The sequence below is a fragment of the Maniola jurtina genome, chromosome 13 (genome assembly GCF_905333055.1).
Source record: "Maniola jurtina chromosome 13, ilManJurt1.1, whole genome shotgun sequence".
Lineage (NCBI taxonomy): Eukaryota > Metazoa > Arthropoda > Insecta > Lepidoptera > Nymphalidae > Maniola > Maniola jurtina.
Genome location: NC_060041.1, coordinates 8,020,820 through 8,039,637, shown reverse-complemented (window position 1 = coordinate 8,039,637; position 18,818 = coordinate 8,020,820). Strand labels below are relative to the sequence as shown.

Sequence of the window (18,818 nt, the reverse complement as noted above, 5' to 3'; positions counted from 1 at the left end):
AGCTCCTAAACTAATGAACCGATTTTAATTTAGTTTTTTTTTTTGTTTGAAAGATGGCTTGATCGAGAGTTTTCTTAGCTATAATCCTAGAAAATCGGTTCAGCCGTTGGAAAGTTACCAGCTCTTTTCTAGTTACTGTAACCTTCACTTGTCGGGGGTGTCATAAATTTTTAATTTACACTTTTAGGTTTTAGGTAGAGCAACCGCTGAGTTTATTGCTGGTACTTCTCGGTAGGACATTCAAAAGCAGTTAGATATAAATCACACTAATATTATAAAGGCGAAAGTTTGTATGTGTGTGTGTGTGTGTGTATGTTTGTTACTCCTTCACGTAAAAACTACTGGATGGATTTGGCTGATATTTGGAATGGAGATAGATTATACCTTGGATTAGCACATAGTTTACTTTTTATCCCGGAAAATCAAAGAGTTCCCACGGGAATTTTAAAAAACCTACATCCACGCGAACGAAGTCGCGGGCATCAGCTAGTAAGAAATAAGAAGAATTTATTTGAATTAGAAATCTTCTATTTCTATTTTGCCAGCATATCCATTCGCCTGGGGCAAGGTGTTAAAATCCAAATTTTCGCCGCGAAAAAGGATTCGTCTCCAGGATGAAAGGTAGGTGCTTCCGTCAGATCCGTTCAGCTGTGAAAAGGTAACAGACAGACAGACACACCTTCCCATTCATTTTAATATTAGTATGGATGGTATGGATTAGTTATGGATGGATCTGGATGGTCATGATAGCACACGGAATCGGCAATTTTTTCCTCGTCCGCATGAACCTAAAATAAAATTGTCCTACATGTGAAAAATAAAATATGTACTCTATAACTTATGTAAGTACGTGTATGGAATGCATTATGGAGATTTTATTGTAATAGGCAAATGGTCACCGTTGAACTTTGCATAAACACTTGTATTTTAATTTCCTATTTGTGTTATTTTTCAGAGTTCTGTGTGAAATACAAACTTACAGTAAATAATAATGTATTTTTAAATCGATGATATATCTCTTAACTTTTCGGAGTTTTGTGCGTTTTTAATCGCGCCACTTCGAAAAGAGGAGGAGGTTCTCAATTCGTCGGAATCTTTTAAACAATTAGGTAAATATCAGTTGCTTTTAACTTTTGTTGAAGGAAAATATCATAAAGTAACTTGCTGGCTTAAGAGGTCTCCATAATGTTCTCAAAGGTATGTAAAGCCTGCCAATTCGTACTTGGCCAGCGTGGCGGACTGTGGTCTGAGCCTTCATTCTGAGAAGAGACCCGTGCTCAGTAGTAGGCTGGTGAGAGGTTTATCATGATCCAGATGATGATGATTTTTAAACCTCGCTGAGTTACTGGCAAGCGCCAAGTAATTTGAATTAATGATATCTTCAAGCAAGAGTGAATAGCCATCTTCTAGGGAAACGCGTCGAATCACTTTCCATCAGGTGTAATAATTGTGGTCAAGCGTGAGCCTATCTATACCTATTTATAAAACTGTAACTGGACGCTTTCTGTACATTCAATATATTTTGAAAATTTTAATCAGAGGACATTGTAGACATATTAGTAGACACCAAAAAAAATTATTTTTGAATTTTTGTCTGTCTGTCTGTCTATCTGTCTGTATTTGCGCGCATCACACAAAAAATACTGAAAGGATTTAAACGAAATTTGGCACGTTTTTGAATTGATTTTTTTAAACATAACAAGTTAGCCCTTGGTTGAGATCTGCCCTAATGGTAAGTAATGGTAATGGTGGATAGTAGCGGGCTAACTTGGAAGGTTTTAGCGAATATAGACGTAATCGTAGGAACCTAATAGAGCAATAAAACGTGTTCTTATAAAAACAAAGGAAAATAACTTCAACCTAAATACAATCCTACAGATACCACACCTCAACTCGACCCCACCACACCTACCACACCCTACCACCCTACCACACCACACCACACCACACCACACCACACCACACCACACCTACCACAGTTGAACTCTATTGTTAATTTATGGAGCCTGTTTGCCTATCTAGTTTCTGTAAAAGATGATAAAAATCCGTTTTACTTTTTTTTAAACCTGAATCTTTTTACGTAAGTAAACTTGTAAATGCTGGAATTTAATCACAATATATATCTAAACATAAATATTCAAATATTACTTGACCTTACTTTTAAAATATAACCTCATATTGGTAACTGTTTTAATTATAACTAACGACAACGTATTGTTTTCAAATAAAATTACATTCAAACAAGCTGCTAATACTTACGTACAATACCTACGTACAATACTTCTGTACAAGACTATCTAAGCACTTTTGTACCACTAATTCTTGAGGATGAGCTGGATTTTTTGAATTCTGGGCACCTCCCTAATGAGAAAGTGCATTTGAAAGAGCTTTTACCTACTTATTTAAATAAAAGAAGAGTCATTATATTGATGATAATATTACTGCATATTTCCGTCAAATCTCTTTCCCTCTGATCTATCTTTCCAATGGAAAAAAAACAGCGTAATCTGTAAGTACGCACATTTATTTACGAACGTACGCATATTGTTAAAATGTAGATCAGAAAATGAGTCGTAGTAAGTAAATAGATAATAGAACTTTTAATCTATGGCACGTAAAACTTGATTATTTATAACACCTCGATAAAAGATGGCTTGCTCTAAACAGCTGTTCTGTTTGGCAGCCATTTTTAATTTTAATGGAGGTCGTTCACTTTACTTTCGTCCTAAACAAGATACAAGTCACTGGCAAGGCGCTCCTAAAGAAGTTCCACTTCAACAATTGTGAAAAAAAATCTTTCAGGGAATTATGGAGTAACATCGCCAAAATTTTTTATCCCCAATCCCACACAAGTGATAGCTGGGTGGTTACGACATCAGCCATCTATTTGGGGGGTCTCGGATTCTATCCCATACCGCTAACTTTTTGGAGCTATATATACGTCTGAAGGAACTTGCTTTAACGGTGAAGAAAGACACCGTGAAGAAACCTGCATGTGTGAGAGTACTCCATAATGTTCTCAAAGGCGCGTAAAGTCTGCCGATCTCCACTTAGCTATCATGGTGGACAATGGCCTAAACCTTTCTCATTCTGAAAAAATACCCATGGTCAGTAGCGGGCCAGCGATGTGTTAGGACTTGAGATAGCTATAAAATGCTGCGAACAGGGGTCACTAACAGGAAAAATACTAATGAGTCCAAAACCATTTATTAACCATTTATTATAAGCATTTTTTATTAAATCCTTATGTAGGTATCACATCGAAACATACTTAGTAGGTTAGTTGTTTTAATATTAAAATAGGTGGATATAATTAATAAATATAATATTATAAATTATATAAATATAATAATATAATTAATAAATATAATAATATAATAATACTATTTATATTAATTAACAATGGTTGAAAAGATATCAGGATTAATTATGTAAGTTTCGCACAAGTTCTTCTTTTCAAAATCTTTTAGTAGATCGTTGTCCAGATGGCGGTTCACAATGGAAGCACAACGTAAATCTTGTGTTGTAAAAGCCAGAGGCGTTTCCAAATCGTACTCCACTACTTGTTGTTGCGAGTGATTTTGTAAGGAAGCTTTATGTGACGCAGATGACCATGGTCGAATAGATATTAGGAGAGAACGAAGTGGACGCGGGTCTGACTGATAGCGTCGTACTTGTAGTATTCTCCCGTACGCCGCTTCAATACACTCTTGTACATACTGAATCGAGTGGTTAAAGCGTCCCAGAAGTTTCTGCACACACAAATATATTTTCTCTGTCCAAGTACAGTTGCGCCTTAGCACGCAATCCAGGTCTTCCAAGTTGTCATCGTTGATCAACAAAGCAAACATGTGCCGTATCACTGCAGTTTGCAATGATTCTTCTGTTTCAAAATCAGCTAATTTTTCTTCAAATGTAGCTTGAACATCTTTCGGTGAACCACCGAGACAAAATATTGTCCCAGTTAACCCTGCAAATGATTTTTTTATAAGTACTTCAATTGCTTTTGGCCTTTAGCATCTCCCGCATGTGGCTAATATATTATTACAAGCTGTATTTAGGGATTTTTTATCCAAGTCAAAAAAATATTAAGCCTGATACAAACTGCGAAAGAATTATTTATTAGTCGGTACGAGTAAGTAGGACGTAGGTCGAGTGTTTTGCATCACCACTCAGTCCATAATAATTCAATGGTATAACTTTACCGTTTTACAATAGGATCTTATTTATCATGATATGATAGTGTATCATCGTCAACCGATAGTCCTCTGTGCACCTAGTGGGGGTCTGTCAACGCTGCGCTTTTCGGTGCGAGGTCACCGTTCTAGAACCTCAGGACCTCAACGTCCGTCGGTCTTTCAAACTATCTGCCCCGCCCAGTACCACTTCAATTGATTATAAATATGAATAAATTTTAATGAAACAATTTACCATGGTCTTCAAGAATTGCAGCCATTTCTAGTGCTACTAAAACTCCACTTTCATACCCAAGAAGATGAAATCGTCCCTTCAGTTGAGTCTTTTTTTGTAGAATCTAAAAGAAAATATCTTATTATAAGTACCTACTGGCATACATTTTATATGTTAAACGAGCAATTCTTGTGTTTTAAACCTTACTAATCATACAATAATAACTTGTATTTCGATTGAAAGGTATTTTTCTAAAACGTTTCTAATAATTTGGTGTATAATTTAGGTAAGATTTACTTTCCAACTTTATCTAGCTAGACGTCAGCCTTGGCTTCCTGCGGCAATTCAACGATAACACCAATCAAAATCAAACAAAACCAAAAAATCAAAATCAAAAGAATACCTCGGCCACGCCCAGGTATTTTTAGTTTTTTTTTTTACATTAAAAGTAGTTGACCTGCCCTAGTTTCGCACGTATGGGCTTCTATTCCATAGACAAGTTTTATGTTACAAACCTATATCGTGAAATGTTTTGTAATTAACCCCGTATTTGATTTGTATTGAGTTTAGGACCATTTTTTTACAGAACTGAAACCAGTAGTTACCTCCTACTTACTACTAATTAGTAACATTATGCAACTGACCTTAACGTATCTTTGCGCTGTATCTTGGATAGTCTCATGTGGTCTGTCGACGCCTGGCTGCAGTACGAGTGCGGGTAACTTGAGCCGCTTACTAAATTCACTGAATCGCAGGTGTAACCCTTCTACGCCCGGTACTATGCACAGGAACGTGTGTGTGACGTAGCATTCATCAGCTCTCTGAAACATTTATATTGTTTTTATCCTTCATTAATTTAATACCGTTACTTAAATTTTTATTGTAGTTTTACCTGCATTCAATAACAATAGCATGAGTAAAGTTGCTTACCAAATTAGCACTTGTAGTTAATGTTGGCAATATTACTATGTCCGTGGTTGCTACGACAGCATCTTGTTCAACGTATGAGAAGAATGTTGTTAAGTCTTTTGTTTCAGGTAAATCTTTCCATAACATTCCATCTTCTAATTCTCGTATTCTGTAAAATTTTTGGATGCTACGATTATTATCTTATCTATACAGTTTCGTAAGTGTTGATCCAGATATATAAATACCTTGTTCATAAATATTATTAATGGCAATCTTTTCCTTTTATATTATTCCATACAGGTATGCTCATGTTTTTAGAATCTTGTACGATAAAATTATATGATTAATAAAATTAACATACGACTTTATTAATCTTTTTCAAATAAAATAGATGTATTAATTCAATTAATGCTTACTTTTTGATTGTTAACAATGGTATTATATTCTCGTCTAGTAATATATTGTAATCTTCATACAAACTAGTCCGAATAATATGTGATTTTGCAACATTCATTCCCAAGTCTTTCAGAGTTATTTCTTGTGAAACATCATGCGGTATTACTACATCTACAAAACAATTTAACAGTCAGTAGTATTAATAATATTTATTATATTATTATATTACGAGACAAATTAGAAATACCTAGCATCGGCAAAGTTAAAAAACATGGCTTTTATTAATTGAGATTTAGACACTACTTTAGTAGTTTTTAAGTAGTAGTATCAGCGCCACTATAACGTAGACGTACTGCGTGATCATAATAATAAAAATGATTTTCTTTACAATTTATGTAAAAGTCTATTATCAACTTCAAACTTATACAGGTTAACAATATATAATATATACATACGAATGACATAATGAACAAAAACTACTATACTTTTACCTGCTACTTCAGCCACTTCTTGTAATATGTTGCAACTAGAATTTCGCATGCGATGCACTTCTACATAGCGTTGCTGTGAGCATAACGCTTTTTCAATAGTATCAACAGCATTATTTATTGAAATAAAGCCTCTATCAAATTCTTTTCCAATCTGTTTCAAATAAAAAATTTGTAAGTAAGTGAGGTAGGTACTTCACTATAAAAATCGATTATAATATGTTTGCTCAATAGGTATCATAATTTTTCGCCAGTCTTTTCTACTTACTTCTATCCACGGCGGTAATTTGATAATCGTAAATACTTCATGAGGTTCTGTGAGGTTTATTCGCTCACTTACATCTTTTCTAAAATCAATTACTGCGAAATACCTGCAATTATATATATTATTATGTTAACAAGTGTAAATTAAAAATTTATAACACCCCCGACAAGTGAAGGTTACAGTAACTAGAAAAGACCGAAAAGACCTGATAACTTTCAAACGCCTGAACTGATTTTCTTGGACTATTCCGCGCCTACGATCTAAAGTATCTGAGTTTTCCAAAACATCATTTTCAAATAAATAATTATGTATTTAGGCAACGTCCATCTTGACAGCTTGACATTTGTCAATTGACATAATATTATGAACCTAACGGTTATCTAACCTTCTTTTCTACAAGAAAACTAGAAAAGAGCTGATAACTCTTACACGGCTGAACCGATTTTCTTGGACTATAGCTAAGAACACTCTCGATCAAGCCACCTTTCAAACAAAAAAAAGTAAATTAAAATCGATTCATTCGTTTAGGCGCTACGATGCCACAGATAGATACACAGATATACAGATACACAGATACACAGATACACAGACACACTGATACACAGATACACAGATACACAGACACACAGATACACACGTCAAACTTATAACACCCCTCTTTTTGGGTCGGGGGTAATATATAATATAATAAATAATAATATAATAATATATAATATATAAAATAATAATATAATAAATAGCAGCCGTGTGGCACCGGCAGAGTAGAATGTTGCCACCCCATCTCAACCCGTGGGTGTCGTAAGAGGCGACTAAGGGAAATGGGGAATCTTACCATCCTGATTCCCCAAAATTAGCTAGCTGGCTATAAAACAGCCTCCTCGGGGACTTGAGTGGACCCCGAGTGATGTAACTGCCACTCAACCCCAACCCATAAACATGGAGACAATTAATAACAGGAAACGTATAGGGCCGCTTCCCGGGGGCGAGCGCCGGGGCACGTCTGGAGCTGACGCTGGACGTTCCAGCATGCAAACCGTCAGTGACTCCTTGCTGAGCAGGCGGGCAGGAGTCGGGGAACCCGAAGATAGTACAGCCGACCAAATACGGGGCGGGGAGGGGACGGGGGATGCTTTGCAGATTAGGGTTTCGCCCACAGATTCTGCCGGCTCAACCGCTATGACCACAGATGAGAATATAAGCGATGATAAACGAAGAAAGTGGTCAATAGATGAACTTACGGAACTTATGTTTTGCTATTATAAAGCAAGAGCCGACGGCTCAGGTTACTTGGCTAGACTACAAAAACTTTTCACGGAGAGAAATCCTAATAACCCTAAAATTCATAAATTTAATGGAAATAAGTTAGCTAATCAAGCACGTACAGTTTTAAAACACAACATTATCTCAAAAGAACTATTAGATCGAGTACAAAAACAAGCAGAAGGTGTTATATCAACAGAAAACCCTGAACCGATTTCAAACGAGGAACAGATCATAACACCAATGCAAACACATAGCACACAGCAACAGCAGCAAAACACACATCAGGTACAACACACACAAAATACATCAGAACAAGCAGAAATAATAGATCAACTGACACGCAACATAGAAGTGAATGAAGACCAAGACCCATTAATTATACAGTTACTTCAAACGTTAGCTGAAACAAAAGAGACACCAATTGAAGAACGCTTACTATTACCTAAAGCTAAAATTAACAAAAAATTTATAGATAGCTTAAATTTATTAAATAATTACCTACCTAAATTACTAATAACTAACAATAGTTTGCGCGAAGTAAATAATATTATATATGCATCTGCTAAAACGCTAATAGTTAACAACAATCAAACACCTTACGCGCCTAAAAATACAGTCAAACTAAAATCTGACCCACCGTGGAAGAAACGAATACAAAGCAAAATCGATAAACTTAGGAAGGAATTAGGGCAGTTAGTAGAAATACAAAGAGGAGTAAACACGCTTAGGATGGTAAAAATTAAAGACAGATTATATACCAAATACAATATACAAAGCGAGAATGATCACAGTAATACAGCAGAAATAATAAAACAAAAAATTAAAGCTCTTGCAGGTAGAATAAAGAGATATGTAGATATGAATAACAGAAAAGAACAAAATAAATTATTCAATGTTAATGAACACAGATTATATAGAAGTTTAGGTAGTAATGGTAAAAAAGACATTAAAGTACCAAATAAACAAGGATTAGAAGAATTCTGGACCTCAATTTTATCGAACCCTATAGAGTATAATTACGAAGCCAATTGGATTAAAGAAATAGAACATGCATCAAGAGAAGTAATAACAACAGACATACAAGAAATAACAGAAAATCAAGTTAAAAGTGCCCTTAAAAAACTACTCAATTGGAAATCACCAGGATTAGACAAAATACAAAATTACTACTTAAAATATTTGACCAGTGTTCATAAATACTTAGCTTTATTGTTCACTAATATAGTTTCGGGTGCAGAAAGGTTGGAAGAATGGTTTACTACAGGTCAGGTTATACTGATACCAAAAAACGAAAATACTGAAGACCCGAAAAATTGGAGACCAATAGCGTGCTTACCAACAATGTACAAATTGCTCACTTCAGTGTTAGCCGACGTAATGTATAGCCACTGTAAAGAGAACAATATAATGGCAGTGGAACAAAGAGGATGTCGACGAGGGGCTAGGGGTTGTAAAGATCATCTCATGACTAATAAATCCATATTAGAAGATGCTCATCAATCACAGAAAAATTTGAGCATGGCGTGGATAGATTATCAAAAAGCTTTTGATAGTGTATCTCACGAATGGCTTCTTAAGTTACTAGATATATATAAATGCCCAACCATCATAAAAAGATTCCTTCAGTTAACAATGCCTTTTTGGAGGGTGATTATGACAGCCCGTGGCTCCCAGGATTCGATAACTACTGAACCGATTTATATTAGGAGAGGCATCTTTCAGGGCGACTCCCTTTCACCATTTTTGTTTTGTTTAGCCATCAATCCTCTCTCATTTATACTCAATAAGTATGAAATGAAAGGATACAAACTCAAAGATAGCGTCTGGATAAATCATTTGTTGTATATGGATGATCTAAAGATTTATGCAAATAATACAAATAACTTAAAAGTACTAATAGACAGCGTAGAAATATTTACCAATGACATAGGTATGAGATTCGGTTTAGACAAGTGCAATATATTACATATTAGTTCTGGATGTCGAAGCAATGCAATAGGAGAAGGACATATATTATTAAGTGGGGAAACCTTCGAACAGCTTGAACTTGGACAGAAATATAAATACTTAGGAGTTCAGGAATCAGGAAAAATAGAACATAATGCTATTAGAGAGCAAATAACAAAAGAATATTTCAAAAGAGTTAAAAAGCTACTAAATACACATCTTAATTCACGAAATCTGATAAAAGGTATAAATACATATGCTATTCCAATCTTACTCTATTCATTCGGCATAATAAATTACAAAAATAGTGATCTCAAGAAAATAGATGTTAAAACAAGAAAAATGTTAGCAATGAAAAAGGCACATATGCAGAAAGCAGACGTTGAAAGGCTATACCTACCGGTAACAGAAGGAGGAAGAGGGCTTATAAATGTAGAGTTCATGTATAAGTCACAGATAGTGAAATATAAACAATATTTAAATGAAGAAAGCGATTACCTTATTAAAGCAATAGTACAACACGATACACATAGGGATAAATACTCAATAATGAAGGAAGCACAAGAGATAGAAAGAGGGTTACATTTACAACAAAAAAATATACATACGAATAAAGAGATTAAGGACGCAATAATAAAAAGACACAATGAAGCATGGCGAAGTAAACAGTTACATGGCCAATTTCCTAAGAAAGTACTAGATCAGGCTAATTTATACAAGGAACTTTCATTTAAGTGGATGAAAAGGCAACAGATATCTCCAAGCATTGAGGCCTCAATATTTGCCATACAGGATCAAGCCGTCATGACGCGACAACATCAACGCGACATACTAAAAGAACCAGTAGATGGAAAATGTCGCCTATGTGCAACCAAAGATGAAACCACGCAGCACATTATTTCAGGGTGTGAAAAATTGGCAGGGACCTATTATGTCAAAAGGCATAATAATCTTGTACAATACGTCTACTGGTGTCTGGCCAAAAAACACAATTTTGAAGTCTCCAACCTGTGGTGGAAAGAAATTCTCACCCAACCGCAAGTTATAGAAAACGCAACCGCAAAAATCTTATGGGAAATGCCAGTTCAAACTGATGTCACCGTAACTCATAACAGGCCCGATTTAATTTACATAGATAAAAATAAAAACCGAACATTTTTAATAGATATAACAGTTCCATCAGATTATAATATAGGGCCTAAAGAAATAGAGAAGTTAAGTAAGTACCATCTTTTAAAAACCGAAGTCAGTCGTTTGTGGAATACACAAGCGACAGTAATTCCAATTGTAATAGGTGCGACGGGTGTAGTAGCTAGGAGCATTAGAAAATATATAGATATATTAGATACCAACATCGACATAAGTATTCTTCAAAAACAAGCAGCAATACACACTTCAATTATAATATCCAAAGTGCTAGGAGATACTGTTTTTGTTCACAACACACAGCCGGAACAACATACGCTACGTGATAATATCGCAAATTAAGAATATGTATGTGTATATGTATGTAAGTATGTGTACGAGTATATAAATTGTAATTAATAATAAAAAAAAAAAAAATATGTGTAGTAGCGTAGGTTTTATAATTTAAATATGGTATTATGTATGTATGTGTATGAGTATATAAATAGTAAAAAAAAAAAAAAATAAAAAAAAAATAAAAGTTGTAGTAGTAGCGTAGGTTTTATAATTTAAACATGGGGACATAAATACCTTTTTTCCTGCGTGTGGCGGGACGGGGTATTTATTTGAACCGACCAAGATAGTCGAGAGAGGAAAACATGTCAAATACGAATAATAAATAGCGAGTAAACGAACAGCCGGGTTACCTGATGTTAAGTGATTACCGCCGTAAATGAACATTTGCAGTATCAGAGGATTATTAAAAAACAAAAAAACGAAAACGTATTTATACCTTAGAGCACTGCTCGATGTTCGAATAGAAGAATTTAAAATTTCCAAGCTTTGTAAAATATTTTCACTTTGCGTATTTGAATCTAAAACGCAATATATTCCTTCAACTTCGTCAATGCTCTTTTTGTTCAATAAGTCAAAAATGTTTTTACACCAAGCATTTCCGTATGACACTGAACATTGAACGCCTTGTTTCTCCCAAGACCTGAAAATTAAAACATGGAAATCCATGCAAAATTTAGTTACTCTTAACTTTTAGCTAATCGTCATCCAATTTTCATGAGGTTTGAAGCTGATTTCCACTTCCGAGATAATGGCTTCCCAACCTTACCAAAATAAATTTTTGCACACAAATCTAATCACTATTGACAGGCTGGCAGGTTTGGATATAATGATTTTTAGAATTGTAATCAGCCTTAACGATTTAGAATAGTAATAAAAATAATAATTAGTAAAAAAATCTTTACCAACCTACTAGAACGAAAACAAGTTCCTACCGTTCAACCTACTGTTCAAACAAGACGTATTTGCGCGAGCCCATAATAATAGTATAAGATCTTTACCTAAGTTTAAACAATATGCTGTTTGTCTTACTGAGACAATGCAGTGCAAGTTCTTTAGCACCGCGGCTTATCAGCCTGTCGGCCAATCGTATTCCCAAAACCTCATCGTCTAACAACAGAAGCTGCAATCTATCAGCAGAGCAATTTATTCTGAAACAGATAAATTCAACTGAATTGTGTCATTACAATTAGTCTAGTTTCAAAGTTTCTTTAAAATATAATATCTCAGAATCTCATGTGCTCAAAAGAACAAAATCCGTTGCTGGACGACTCACATTTGTTTTGTTTCCAACTTTCTATAGAATTAATCTAATCTAATCGTTTGTCCTTTCAAAGTGGAACTGTAGTAGTATTAATTAAGATAGAAGTAAGTAAATGTTAGAGGTTAGATTCCATTACAATAATACGAAATCACAGTCGAAGCTAAAACATAGCTTGTAAGTAGTGCATACTTAGTGTCGGTGCAGTACAATGTATCATCTTGCACGTGAAGCAGCACTCTGCCGTAATGCTTGCTGCCGGCTTGCAGGCGCACCGCGCGCGCCGCCTCATCGGCCGGGTACACCACGCGGGTTAGCGGTCGGACGTAGCCACGCGCGATTCCTTCGCTCACCATTAGTTGCAGCTTCTAAAATTTTATATTAAGTTTATTAGAAGCTAATAATCATAATTATTATCAATAAATTAAGCAAACGAATGTTTGTTTATTTGTAAATCTCTACGTGAGCACCGTTGCATATTTTTCAGAAGTTGGCTAAATAGTGAATCAAGCTTTTAAATCATAATCAAAATAATCTAAGAAGCCAGTTACAGAAGCTCTGAAGGTAGCAACAGATTGCAACGGCTTACTGAAACAGCTGCTTTTTTTATCTAATAGGCACTTTTGAAAATGGGAATGTCCAGCACCGCTCTTAGATTAATAACTTACAATCACTTATTGCATAGAAATCCGCTACTCATTTACAATAATAAATACTTACATTTAAATCTTTTGCGTTTTGAGGTTCGAATAACGTGGAAAACCGCTGCGTGCAATAAGACCTAGATTTGGTTAAGTAAAACATTTCAAAGTTGTCTTCTTCGTTATCCATTATTACTGATGTGTCGACAACAAATCCGAAAGCAGAGCAACACTCCCTTGAAGCCTGTAAGTTATACGGTCTACATAAATTATCAAGCTAATTTAAGTGCTATTCAAGTGTTATTGAAAGCTTCATTCACGGTTTTCCGTCCATGCATCATTAAAATCCCATTTTATTTTATTTATTATGGAACCGCCGAATGGTAATAGGGAGTAGACAATTTCGTAGCCTGTGGCTACGAAATTGTCTACTTCCTATTACCATAGTCTGCAATTTAGTAGGAAAAGACCATGCATATATCTTGCCTAGTTCTTTTTTTTTTAAATTTTAATCTCATTTAGAGAGCTGGGTCGCTAATGCGACCATGTGGCTCTTGTAGGTCTAAACTATATTATTGTAATACTTAAAACTTATTTTAACAAAATCTATATTAATTTCTTCCACTGCAGCAGTAAGGTCATTCTCCATAGAGATGGTAGTGAGAAGAAAATATTTTAGTGATTTCGTTTATAAAAACAGAAAATAGCAGAGGAGATAGTACGCCTCCCTTGACGTACACCGGCAGAAATATCGGCCCAGTCAGAGTAATCTCAATCAGTATAGACTCTGACTGCGACGAAAAAGGTTTATGGGTATAAATAAAGCAAGCCGGTAAAGCCGAGTAGCAAAACAAAACTGAAGTCGAGAGTTGTCTGTGTAAGAACGGGAAACAGATTGGTATTGGACTTAAAAGGTTACGTTGAAAGCGGTAAGAGGAAAGTTGTTTAAAAAAAATCTAAAATTATGGAATTAATGGGGAGGATTGAAATGCGACGGTACTGAGAAAGTGAAGAAGGGTTTGATGTTTCGGGTAAAGGTATAACATGGGCTAACAAGCTGTAGGAAAGGTTACGACTTACGTATTTTATAGATTACCTATATTTATTTTTATGACTTACGGTTCGTAGGTCTGCTGTAACGGAACTGATGACTATATGGCAACCTTTTCCTCTGGTACCTTCTAGAACCATATCTCTAAAAGAGCTATCCCGGGAATTACCAATATGATCCTCTGAAAGAATAGTTATAATATAAAATTCTTCTTCACTGTATTGTTATTCATACATGTAAAGGTCGATAATATACCTTTTAGTTCTGGGAACAACTTTAGTAAAAACTGTTTCTTCTTGATATTACTGACTGTAGTGTAAATATCACATCCAAACGCCAGCGCAATAGATATGACCGCTTGACCCAGAGCTCCGGCGCCTCCATGCACGAGAATACTGTTACCATGGTATAGCCGACTTCGGAAGCACTTTGAAGATAATAATAAAATTTACTAAATTTATCGTAAAAATACGTCATGTCCGAATGGAGAAGGGTTGAGGGAAAGTCACAAACAGTAATTAAATTACGAGTTAGTATTCTCATCCATAGTTCATAATATCTACTATAACTTGGTATGGTAATAACTAGTTAGTAGTTAGGTATATTGGTCAGTAATCCATACGAGCCAATATACCTAATATACTATATGGTTGAATTTGAAATTAATAAGGAACAAAAAATGTTGTGTGTTTGATTCTGTGTGTGTGTTGCTGTGTGTGCTTGTGTACGTGTACGTGCGTGCCTGTTTCTGTGTTAAAAAATGATATTTTGTAAATGACATACTAATTACATGCAAATAAAAGTAATATAATTACAAGACAGTAGAATGCCAGGCAATAAGCTAGAGGAACAGTAGCAGCGTCCTCCAGAGTCCAATGCTCGGGCACGGGCCACAATAATTCCGGATTCGCTTTTACACTGGTGCTGATGGACTGTCCATAAGCAATACCCATCACGCGGGCTTGGCTAAAAATAAATGAAATACATAGATTTATGCAACTGTAATACGCTCTGTGAAAATTAAAAAAGAAAAAAATCTATTTAAATTAAAAGGTCGCGCACTGAAAAACACATGGTGTATGACAAAAAAAAACGGCCAATTGCCTGTCGAGAATTGAAGCCACGAACTGAGAAATATATGGTATATGACAATTATTGTTATCCCGGAAAAGCAAAGAGTTCCCAGGGATTCTTAAAACCCCTCAATCCACGCAGATGAAGTCGCGGGCATCATCTGCTTTATTATAATTTTCAGGCATGATAATTTCTTTCGTGATACTTCTTACGATAAGCTACCTACTTTTCATCTCGGAAAACCATGCCCACATTAAAACAGCCTAAACTGTGGATCTAATTTTTAAATATTATGGAGAATCCTGAAAACCTATAGGGTACTTCCCGTTGACCTAGAATCATGAAAGGCAGGTAAGTAGGTTTTAAAGCACGAGTAAAAGAATAAACCCGAAAACCGTAAATTTGTAGTTACATCATTAAAATAAATTAGAATATGTTTCAGTTTTCAAAGTAAGACAACTATACCAAGGGGCTATCATATAAAAGGGATTTTATTTAGTTTTACGCATAATAGTTTTAAATAGAAATATTAATATTAACCAAAAACAATGACATTAAATAAAAAAATACCCAAGTACGAAACCCTCGGTGCGCGAGTCTGACGCGCACTTGTCTGCGTTTTTTAATTAAGTAAAAATAAAAAAGTATTATTATACCTTTCCGTAGTACCACTGAAGTCATATTCGACCCATGTCTTGTTATCAGTACTGTAATCACGTAAAGCATTTCCTAATACATTTTTCACATACACATCGTTTAATGCTACGTATTGAACCTGAAATGATATGAATTAAGAGATGTTACTAACTTAAATAACATAAGCTACCTCAGAAGGATTAAAGAAAAACAACTCAGACGGATTGTTTTTTAAAAACGTATAACGTACCTTCACAGGTATGCCTGGATGGCTGTTGCTGGCTTTGGTTGCTTTTGTCCAATGCAAAGAATCTATATCACCTAACCGCGTCCATTCCAACGACATGTCTTGGCCGATAGTTATTTTTTCTTGAATTGGAAAACAATACTCTCCACCCCAGATGCCCTAAAACAGTAATTAGTCTATATCGTGGCCAGATCGTAGAATAGATGATATCATAAAATAATCAAGCATTTCATAAAATGTTGGCATGTCGTGAAATACTACACTATCCATTGTCTACATCTTGATGTGTCTTGGCCCGATCAATGATAAAAGAATGTTTATTAATATGACCAGTTAACGCAAGGCTGTATTTTTAAGGTAGATGTGCTCCAATTTTGTTCTGAACCACATTCGACTTAATCTTGTGCATTATTTATAAAATCTTTTATGGACATTCTACAGTTTTGATATGGCAAATCGTTGGTAGCCAAATCGACATTGGCCAGTACTTATTAGTCCGCTATATCATGAAATGCCACCATTATTCATGAAATAGTCTGACGCTTTTACGGTAAAATGGACTATTCTACGCTGTGGTCACGATATCTATATTTAATTTAACGTTCGTAATAAACCAAAATGTAAAATTTTTACAATAATACTCGTTACATACGTTTTCAAAAATATTTGTAGCCAAATCTATAAACGGCATTTGATTCAGGCATTGTTCGTCAAATACTTTATGTTTATTAATTAAAAGATGAATTTTACGATTATCTTTATTTCTCCACTCTTTAATAAGATCTTTCAATCCAGGAGGTGGAGGATCCAACGTTAGTATGATAAGTTTATGTCTTGGAGGCAATGTGGATAATTGAGCTTGAAGTTGGGTGAGGTCAGCTTGAGAAAACATTGTAACAACACTCGTTCCAACAGTGATATCAGAAGGGCGCCATATATCAAGTTCCAGACGTGACGACCCAATCGTGTGGGCACACACACTGCGGTAAAGTAGTGACGGACGAGTGATCGGCAAATCAATACTTTCCTCTTGATTAATCAGAAAAGTATCTCGTTTGAGTACGCGATGAAGGACTTGACACATCTATTAGAAAACAAGTAATTTTGTTAAAAGCATAATAAAATTTTCACGTTATAAGCCTACTACGTACTATTTCAGTAAACTTACATTATCATCAGCAGCTAAATTCGTCACCATTAGTGCATCAGTGTCTTCAAAAAAATCTTCAGACTTTTTGGTTAAATCGTCTCGACAAATTTGTAATACGTTAATATTTAGTTCAGGTATATCATAAGTGTAATTTAGAATTTTTTTTAATTTTGTCTGACCTTTGTATTCGATTACTTCAACAGCATTAATATTACGTTTATTTAAATTTTCTGCAAGTATTTGCAAAAATACATTCATCGCAGTAACTTCCTGAAAATAGTATATATATTTATGTGTAAGTCTTTGTACCTTTTATCAATATTATAGAACTTCTTACTAAGACGTGATAATACCTATATGACGAATATTGTCCGAGTATTATTTATAAAAATATAAACGGTCACATTTATATCTGTGTATAAGACACTGTACTTACATTGATACCGTTAGTGGAGTTGTGAGGGACAAATTTTGATGTTTTTAATGCGATTCGTTCCCTATTCGTCGATGGTAGGTCGTAGAATTTCAAATTTTCAATGCTGATGCCTGCACATCTAAACAAGTAATGTTCATAAGTTAACCATAAAATCTTTAAATATTGCGAAGTGTAAACGTAGTTTGAATTACATACCTGGTGCTTTGGGTGACATCAGATACGTTCACTGGTATTGTAATATGGTTATCTATCAAGGTTTTATTTAAGGTAATATGATCATTTACGTCAATTTCAATTTTTCTAATAAAGTAAGGCTGTGAAACACTTTCATGAAATCGCCTAAGTGCATTGAGTTGGATCATCCCATCAATAAATGTAACCCAATTGTCTTTCCACAATAGATGAGCTTTTGTAAATGTCGTGTTAGCATTATAAATACTACGGAAGTCATTCCTGAAATATTTCAATAATATTTTTAAGGAAAAAAATATACTTAATCCAGGTTAAAATTGTTTTTGTGTGATTTCAAATAAACCTAGGCTAGATGCCATCTACTGTTAACAATAACAAATTTTATCCGGGCAGCTGTAATTATTGCTTAAAACTTACCAATAATTATAGTCCCTAGCATTCAATAATTGGTATATATCATTTAATTGTAATTCCATAACGTCCTCAAACTTGACTTCTTCTTTGAAGGATTTTATCTTTTTGTCTAATTCATCAATAACAAAACCTGTTACGACTTTAATATTGTCGTCCATAACCTAAAAGTTCGAGACGGTTTTATAAAACTACGGATGATTTTATAATGCATACATTTTGAGAACTCACGCGCCATGTTAACTGAGTCTTTAGATGTCATGATAACCGGTGCCCATGAGGTGCCAATGTGGAGTTACAAACAATGATATGAAGAGTGCACGGTTCGTGCGGCTAATTGGCACCGGCTCCAAAATATGTTATTGTAGAACTACGTTAACTCTTGTATGGATAATATATTCAGTAATAAATTAAATTATTTTTAGTTTTTAGTATTTGTGACTATTGAAGCCTGTTTCATTTTTTTTTTTGAAATATTTGTTTATAAAAAATCATTTTTTTTTGGACGACCCGGACGCGTATTTAAAAATTAAGTCCTATGTCAAAAGTATGTTTCACTAAT

The 18,818-nt window shown here is 34.7% G+C and overlaps 1 protein-coding gene across 1 annotated transcript in view; it reads right to left on the bottom strand.

The window, feature by feature from the left end:
* Positions 1 to 3,255: 3,255 nt before the first annotated feature.
* Positions 3,256 to 18,818, bottom strand: part of LOC123871199 (fatty acid synthase-like) — a 30,962-nt gene continuing 15,399 nt past the window's right edge. Inside the window, exons 19-39 of the mRNA XM_045914841.1 lie at positions 18,263 to 18,420; positions 17,849 to 18,106; positions 17,654 to 17,771; positions 17,236 to 17,487; positions 16,720 to 17,151; positions 16,071 to 16,226; positions 15,841 to 15,959; positions 14,926 to 15,076; positions 14,366 to 14,537; positions 14,179 to 14,291; positions 13,139 to 13,303; positions 12,611 to 12,786; positions 12,159 to 12,308; positions 11,597 to 11,800; positions 6,472 to 6,574; positions 6,207 to 6,357; positions 5,736 to 5,886; positions 5,341 to 5,488; positions 5,055 to 5,231; positions 4,432 to 4,534; positions 3,256 to 3,970 (exon numbers count right to left, since the gene is read on the bottom strand). Of these exons, the coding sequence (XP_045770797.1) occupies positions 3,393 to 3,970; positions 4,432 to 4,534; positions 5,055 to 5,231; positions 5,341 to 5,488; positions 5,736 to 5,886; positions 6,207 to 6,357; positions 6,472 to 6,574; positions 11,597 to 11,800; positions 12,159 to 12,308; positions 12,611 to 12,786; positions 13,139 to 13,303; positions 14,179 to 14,291; positions 14,366 to 14,537; positions 14,926 to 15,076; positions 15,841 to 15,959; positions 16,071 to 16,226; positions 16,720 to 17,151; positions 17,236 to 17,487; positions 17,654 to 17,771; positions 17,849 to 18,106; positions 18,263 to 18,420 (4,035 nt within the window). The 3' untranslated portion in view covers positions 3,256 to 3,392. The remainder of the gene's footprint in view (positions 3,971 to 4,431; positions 4,535 to 5,054; positions 5,232 to 5,340; positions 5,489 to 5,735; positions 5,887 to 6,206; positions 6,358 to 6,471; positions 6,575 to 11,596; positions 11,801 to 12,158; positions 12,309 to 12,610; positions 12,787 to 13,138; positions 13,304 to 14,178; positions 14,292 to 14,365; positions 14,538 to 14,925; positions 15,077 to 15,840; positions 15,960 to 16,070; positions 16,227 to 16,719; positions 17,152 to 17,235; positions 17,488 to 17,653; positions 17,772 to 17,848; positions 18,107 to 18,262; positions 18,421 to 18,818) is intronic.